The sequence below is a fragment of the Bombina bombina genome, chromosome 1, assembly GCF_027579735.1.
Source record: "Bombina bombina isolate aBomBom1 chromosome 1, aBomBom1.pri, whole genome shotgun sequence".
Taxonomy (NCBI): Eukaryota; Metazoa; Chordata; class Amphibia; order Anura; family Bombinatoridae; genus Bombina; species Bombina bombina.
In genome coordinates, this window is record NC_069499.1 from 1,543,943,523 (window position 1) to 1,543,951,492 (window position 7,970).

The following is a 7,970-nucleotide window of genomic DNA, read 5'->3' on the forward strand; positions in this document are numbered from 1 at the left end:
ACAGAGGAGACCTCAGAGGGAGAAGCCCTGTGTGATAGGGACCCTGTTAGAGGGGAGAAGCCTAGTGTGACATGGGCCCTGGTGGAGGAGAGAACTCAGATGGAGAAGCCCTGTGTGACAGGGACCCTGTTACAGATTAGACCTCAGAGGCAGAAGCCCTGTTACAGATGAGACCTCAGAAGAAGCCCTGTGTGACAGTGACACTGTTACAGATGAGACCTCAGAAGGAGAAACCCTGTGTGACAGGGACCCTGTTAGAGAGGAGAAGCCTAGATTGACATGGACCCTGTTACTGATGAGACCTCAGAAGGAGAAGCCCTGTGTGACAGGGGACCCTGTTACAGAGCAGAGACCTCAGAGGGAGAAGCCCAGTGTGACAGTGACCCTGTAACAGAGGAGAGACCTCAGAGGGAGAAGCCCAGTGTGACAGTGACCCTGTAACAGAGGAGAGACCTCAGAGGGAGAAGCCCTGTGTGACAGGTACCCTGTTACAGATGAGACCTCAGAGGGAGAAGCCCTGTGTGACAGGTACCCTGTTACAGATGAGACCTCAGAGGGAGAAGCCCTGTGTGACAGGTACCCTGTTACAGATGAGACCTCAGAGGGAGAAGCCCTGTGTGACAGGGACCCTGTTACAGATGAGACCTCAGAGGGAGAAGCCCTGTGTGACAGGGACCCTGTTACAGATGAGACCTCAGAGGGAGAAGCCCTGTGTGACAGGGACCCTGTTACAGATGAGACCTCAGAGGGAGAAGCCCTGTGTGACAGTGACCCTGTAACAGAGGAGAGACCTCAGAGGGAGAAGCCCTGTGTGACAGTGACCCTGTTAAAGAGTAGAGACTACAGAGGGTGAAGCCTAGTGTGACTTAGGATGTCATACATATTTACTCACTTTTCTCCCTCCATTACTCAACATAAACCACTGTACAGGTTTATAAAATACAGGCCTTTCAGGTTAAGGGTAGCTCACATGCTTGAAGTTTAGCGCCCACCTAGCACGGACACTGAAAAGGGGCATTGTGACTTTCTACCACAATGATAAAATTAAAGGTGTGGTAGGTAGGGGTTGGTGTTGCACTACCTTCTCAAAATGGATATCCGTGAAACACAGGTGTAAGGGACCATACCATGGAGATCTGACTCTAAAGAAGCATACCATGGACATATAAGTGACCACTTCCTCAAGAGCAGTAAGGGAATGTTAGTGAAGGCTGGAAACTAAGTTGCTGAGTAGCAATGTAATTGTTAATGACACTACTAGTAAGAAACATCCTCATGTGGGAAGTGGGGCTTGTAATGCTGAATTGACCCTGATTGAGGCGGATGGGGAGACTCTTACAGATGACTACACCTGTAGCAACATTAGGGTGGACAGAAAGTGGGGGTCTGCAAGGGTGTCATAGCTATGGGCACAGCTGTGGTTATAAATGTTGATACTGTGTTCTTTCTTGTCAGGTGAGTGAGCAGCTGCCAGCAAGTATCCCAGTGACGGTATGTATCCTGGACAGAGATCCTTGTCACTAAGAGCACATAGTAGTAGTATATGCCGGTGGTAACAGTGTTGGGGTGAATGCTTCCAGGGTGACCACTGCTTCTTTGGTTGTTTGCAGAGTGCTTTACATGTCTGGCATGCCTCCAATAGGTTGGCTTAGGTTAAAAAGGGAAATTTAAAATGTACATTCTCTATAAAATTAATTATGCATAGTTCTAAAACATTGCAATGCACTTTTTTGCCTGCTTATCTTGCAGTGGTAGACAGCTCCTAGAGAGGGTGGATCATATACCTGATCCTGTAACACGCTGCACAGCAATTGATTAATCTGTGCATGTTATCATTGATATTTGGTCAAAAAAAGGAAATAGGATAAACTCCATCAAGGGGTATGTTCCTGTACTGCCAAAAAGTCTGTTTGTTAACAAATGGAAAGATTTAAATCATTGTGAAACCTTTTCTGCATATTTTCACTGCACTGTGTAACTGATACATACCATGCATATATCAAATTAAATTACTTTTGTATTGTTGCGTTCCTTCTGTCACTGTTTGGGGGTGACATTATGCCCAGAGCTATATCCCCCCCCTCCTCCTTTTCTGGCTGATAAGCCTTTCCTTTGCTCTGTTGCTTTTGTTTTAGACCCTCTGAGGGGAAAGGGGTAAAGTGTGTGTGTCCTAGACATTGTCTTTTTCCGGTCTGTCACTTGTCTCACATGCACTTTTTGCCCTTTTAACCCTACTTTAGTATTCTGCTGGGGGCTCCAGAAATAAGTTGATTCTTTAAGGGTATGTCATCAGTGCACCATGCCCGTGCCTTTGGTGACTTGCATTATTTGAGTACTTTTTCAGCAAGTTCTTCTGTTCTGATACAATACTCTTTGCAGCTTTCTTCAGCTATTCTGTGGCTGTGGGAAACTGGAGGCGGGTGTCAATTGTGTACCCTGTTCAGTGCTGCTCTCTGAACCCCCTCCCCCCTCCCGTTGCTGTGACTGTGGCCTCCTCACTTCCTCTTGTTCATCTGCCAAGAACTCAAACTGCTTACATTCTGAGTGTTTTTTTTTTTTTTTTTTCTCATACCTTGCTTGAATGCAAGATGGGGGTGTAATTTTGTGTGGATCCTGCTTAAAAGTACTCACAAACACCTGTTAACCTGCATGCTTGTATTGCCTGTGCCACAGTCTGCCCCTTTAGCTGTCTTATTCTCCCTCCCCCATTCTTGCCTCTCCCTCTTGCTCTCCCTAAGCTGGTGCCAAGTTTGCTCCCTTTGTTTAGTGGCACAAGCTTCTGGGTGCCAGTTTCTATATGTGCTGTGCCAGGCAGGCTAGGTCAGGGCTGAAGGCTTTTGATTTATGGAATGTCTTGGGAGGTAGATCAGATGTCATTGTATGCTAGGGTCGGTTTCCAAGGGGTGTGGTAATACTAAATCTAAATTGTCTAATCCAGTTTGAGGATTTCAGACAGGCCAGAACATCACTACCTAAATACCTTTGAGTATATCAGAATCTGTAACTGAGTCATATACATAAAAAAATTTATGAAATCTTGGCAAGTGTGGAACAATTGTGTGCAGTGTTTTGGGAAACTTGACGTGCTTATCAAGGTTTAAATAATGGCAGCTGCATTCGCATCTAAGGAACAGTTTCGCTTTTAGCGAGTGGGAGTCAGCACTGAGGAGCAGAGTAGGGAAAGTTCATGCCTTTAGGGAGATGCAGCGGTGTATTGCAACCTGTTGGTGAGCACTGCAGCAGGAACCTTTTTTTATGACTTAAAGGGATTCTAAACCCACATTTTTTCCTTTATGATTCAGAGCATGCAACTTTCTAATTTACTCCTATTATTTTTTCTTTGTTCTCTTGCTATCTTTATTTGAAAAGGGCATTTTTAAGCGAAGCAGCCAGCCAATTTTTGGTTTAGAACCCTGGGCAGCCCTTGTTTTTTGGTGGGTGCATTTAGCCACCAATCAGCAAGCACAGCCTAGGTTGTGAACCAAAAATGGGCCGGCTTCTAAACTTACATTCTTGCTTTTCAAATAAAGATTGCAAGATAATGAAGAAAATTTGATAATAGGAGTAAATTAGAAAGTTGCTTAAGATTGCATGCTCTATCTGAATCATGAGAGAAAAAATTGGGTTCAGTGTCCCTTTATTACCCCCTTTCTAATGGATATTCCTGTTCTCCACAGAAAAGTTTGATAGCTGGGTGGCATTACGAGGTAGCTGAGTTGGAGTGTTGTAATTTGCAATATTATAGCATTTTCTGTTATTTATTAATGTTAGTGACGCTATCAACAGCACAAATTAATTGCACAATGTAACACTGATTTAATTTTATTCAACAGACTGACCAAAATATTTGCTCATTTTAGGTTTAATATTTGCTTAAATGTTAGCTGGGTGGTCAGTGAAATCACCTTGAAGGTGTCCATTATAGAGGTCCTGGGAAAAGCACAATGTGATGTCTTTATGTTTTTCAGAAGGAGCTGCGTCCACGACTTTGTTCTATGAAGAAGGGACCTGGCGGCTATGGGTTCAACTTGCACAGTGACAAGACACGTCAAGGGCAGTTTGTGCGGGCTGTGGATCCAGACTCTCCTGCTGAATACGCTGGGCTGTTGCCCCAAGATCGCATCATAGCGGTATAGTCAAGGAACAATAATGGGGAGTGAGAGTAGTACACGTTCTACTTCTAGGTCTCTAAATAGTTATTCAAGATAGGAATTGACAGCTGTCACCATTAGGGATATATTGTGTGGATCAGCTACCCAGGGACTCTAGTGTTAATCACTAGTTTTGATATGTTGGGATTTGAGGTCTCCACAGGGCTTCAATAATAAGTTTTATTGAAATACCCAGTCACCAATAGGTCTAAAGAGTCTTCGAAGCAAAATGAAGTGGCTTTGTAACATGTTGGGGTTATGAGTACATAAAGGGCTAGATTTATCAAAGGCTAGGCGAACTCTGTATGTTCTTCGCCTATAACTGCGCCCCAGCTTGCCTCCGGAGAGGCGCACATGTGCGCCTAAATTTATAAAAAAAATAGACGTAACTTTGCGCAGGCGAGCTAGGGCGTAATAATGATAAATTGCGCCTGTCGGGAACAGCATTTACTCCCTATTTATCACAGTACATCCCTATAAATATTTGCGCCGCCATGTTTTGATTATTAAAAAAACGTTTTTTAGGTAACTATTTAGCTAATATTTATATTACACAATGTTTCTGTGCTGTTTGTGCCATATGTTGACACAAAAATAAATATATCAATATATCGATATATACATATAAAACTTTTAGTACCATATGCGCCTGTGGAAGCGCAAATTACTGGGAATAACAGTATCTTCTTTGCGCTGAACTTTTGAAAAATTAGTTAAAAGAGTAAAGTACTGCATCACAAGATGTAAAATCATGTATTATAATGGTGTTTGACTCAGTCTGTATGGCGAAATATACAACACGCAATTACAGCCGGAATTATCGGCGCAAATGAATGATGAATAAGCAACTGGGCGTATTTGTAAGTCGGGCTGTTAAATTACGCCTATTACTAATATATATTGGTGCACTCGGGAGCGCGCCTAGGCGAATGCAAGTGGAGTACAAAGAAGTTTCTTTCAGATTTGTGCAATTATAGGCGCAGAGTGCTTTGATAAATATGAGGATCCGTTTGTATGCGTTATTTTGGACGATATTACAGGAGAATGGCTTTGATAAATCTAGCCCAAAGTGTTTTTGCAGCCTGTTTTTTATTTTGTATCCCCTGTAGGTAAATGGACTCGGCATGATAGGTAAACAACATGCAGATGTGGTGAGCGCTATCAAATCAGGAGGTGATGAAACCGCCCTGCTTGTTGTGGATCCTGAAACAGATTCTTTCTTCCAAGAATGTCATGTGACCCCTGGGCTGGAGCATGTAACAGGTGAGTGTAATGTGTGACTCAGATTGTGGTAATTTAAAGCTCCCCCTTAATACTTGCCTTAACCAGCTTATACGGATTGGGAGCTTACATCTGCCTCACTAAACAGGAGGAGGGGGAGGTGTGAGGTTTCTTATCAATTCTCCTGATCCTTTATTGTAAACATTCACTCTTCCCGACACTTGTTTTCATGTCAAGTGGATTACTGCTCGCAGTATTACTGCTTTTTATGGCTCCTTTCCTGGATAGTTACTGTGGCAACCTCCTTCATAATCCTCTTCAAGCTAATATTGTACACCCCCACCCTCCCTGCTGAAACTGTTCAGGATCTGAGAACTCTTTTGTATATTACTTTTTTAAAAGGACATTGAAGTCAAAAGTATACAGTATGATTTAGCTTTTAATACATTCAGATGGGAACCTCTAAAATTCCCCCAGGTGCCGGTCTGAGAGTGTTTAGCTGCTTACTTGGCAGTTGAGAGAGTGAACCAATCTGGGCCTGTGAAAGCTCTGCGATTTGGCACCAATATTTAACTTTAATTTTTTTAACTTAACCTGTGTGTTTAAAAAAAAATAAAATAAAAAAATGCAAGCTGCTACATAACATACCAATTGTCTGTCATATACTGTGGCATATTTCCCAGAAGTGCTCTGCATACATTGTTACCAATGCAGTAGAGGACACTGGGCAATATATGCAAATTACATATACAATATCTCATCCTTTTTTCTTCTAGTACTGAACCACAGCAAAATTTTTTTTTTTTTTTTTTAGGTCCTTTACCAGAAAAGGTTGTTAATGGAGGATTAGAGAAGGTAAATTTATTTTCTTCCTTTCGCATCATGCAGCTTCCTAGGAATCTCCCAATTTCACACCTTACACTTATTGTTGCAGGAGGATAAACCTGATGACAGCCAGGAATCAGACAGTGCACTCGAATCCCCTTTGCCTTCACCAGAGCCTCTTCCTTTAACTGTAACCCCCCAGCAAGACACAGCTAAGGTAAACTGGTTATTGTATTCACAGCTTGAACGCCTATTATTGATTGGTTCCCCCCCCCCCCATATTCAATGTTGGCTCTGATTTGAAAGTGTCCTTGACTCAATTAAGTTGGAGCATGAGGGGGTTGAGGGTTAATCTTAAACTTGTTTTTAATTTTGCTGATATCATCTATAAGAACAGATTAACTTGGCTTTTGCAACTTTCTAAACTACCTCCATAAATTAAAGTCCCCTTTACCTTCCCTGAGATTGATGCTAGATGTGGTGGCCTAATCCAAAGTCTCTCTTCTCAGGATCTGCCAGACTCTTCCCCAGTACCCAACTCTGACCCTGAACCATCTACGGCGGCCTCACTGGACCTGAACATGTCTCTAGCATTGGCCAAGGAGCGTGCCCACAAGAAACGGTCTCAGAAGAAAGCACCCACAATGGACTGGAATAAAAAGAAAGAGGTTTTCAGCAGCTTGTGAGCAGGGGATAGATGGGAGGACCCTCTACTGCAAATTTGCACCCCTAAAAGCTAGCGGCATTAATCAGCAGCCGCTCACATATGTCCTGTTTACTTTCTGCTGTCATTGCAGTGTAATTCCTGCCCCTGCTGTCTGTGGGGGAGTCTCATAAGGGATTACCTACCGAGGAATGATGGTTTTCCTACTCCAGACTTGGTTGGTGAACATGCCCAGATCTCATCCTTCGTGTGTTTGGATGAACGCCCCACATGCAGAGAACTGTGGGACAGAAAAGCAATAAGTGTGCCATACAGAGTTCTGTGTAAAAGGTTACACATGACAAGGGCAGGAAGTTTGGCTAAAACACTTGCCTCCTGAGCCAGTGCACATAAGTCTTTCCTATATTGGTTAGAAAGTTCAAGACTGTTGCAGAGTCCTACTGATTTTCAGTTTTTTTTTTCTAAGATGTAATCTGTTTTGGAGATATTTTTTCTAATATTTGAATATTGTAACCTAATATTTTGCCATTTAGCTAAATACAGATTTCTCTAATTTTAAAGATGTCTTTACTTGTCCAGTACTCACATGAAAATGTACGTTTTTTTTTTTTATTTGTAGTTACAATCTTGAGCAAAGACTAAACCAGAGAATGTTAAGTATGGCAGTATTTTAGGGGTCACTGCTGGGGCCTGTTTTGACTGAATTAGTCAGTGGTTAAAGTGCCATAAAACATGTTGAGTTATGTGCATATCCTAAAAGGGCTAATTAAGTAAAAAATAGTTTGCATAAAAAGAATGTTTAAAAATTGCTGGCAAGTATTTTAAAATAATTTTCAAAAATAAGCAAAATTAGTTGCATAGCCATGCTGTCTGGAGTAGTCTGATCCACCCCCTTATCAGTGTTTAGCATCAGAAACGCAGGCATTGTAGTTTACAGCAGCTTATTTGCTGCTAGGCATGCTCCAGCAGATAATGAGTGTTAGTCTTGCATTCTACCAAACAAAGGTGGATATAGATACAGACATAGAAGGAATTGTGTGTGGGGGGTGGGGGGCTGTACAATTTGGAAACTTAAAGGGACAGTCAACACCAGAATTTTTGTTTTTTAA

The 7,970-nt window shown here is 42.3% G+C and overlaps 1 protein-coding gene across 3 annotated transcripts in view; it reads left to right on the top strand.

The window, feature by feature from the left end:
- The window catches only part of NHERF1 (NHERF family PDZ scaffold protein 1), an 8,028-nt gene extending 607 nt beyond the window's left edge, over positions 1-7,421 (top strand). The window contains exons 2-7 of one of the 3 annotated variants that reach the window (XM_053708870.1): positions 1,456-1,491; positions 3,972-4,130; positions 5,261-5,414; positions 6,187-6,227; positions 6,307-6,414; positions 6,707-7,421. In XM_053708870.1, the coding sequence (XP_053564845.1) occupies positions 1,456-1,491; positions 3,972-4,130; positions 5,261-5,414; positions 6,187-6,227; positions 6,307-6,414; positions 6,707-6,883 (675 nt within the window). In that variant the 3' untranslated portion in view covers positions 6,884-7,421. Of the gene's footprint in view, positions 1-1,455; positions 1,492-3,968; positions 4,131-5,260; positions 5,415-6,186; positions 6,228-6,306; positions 6,415-6,706 lie in introns of all 3 variants that reach the window. The other 2 variants (XM_053708869.1, XM_053708871.1) reach the window with 2 other exon arrangements.
- Positions 7,422-7,970: the final 549 nt, after the last annotated feature.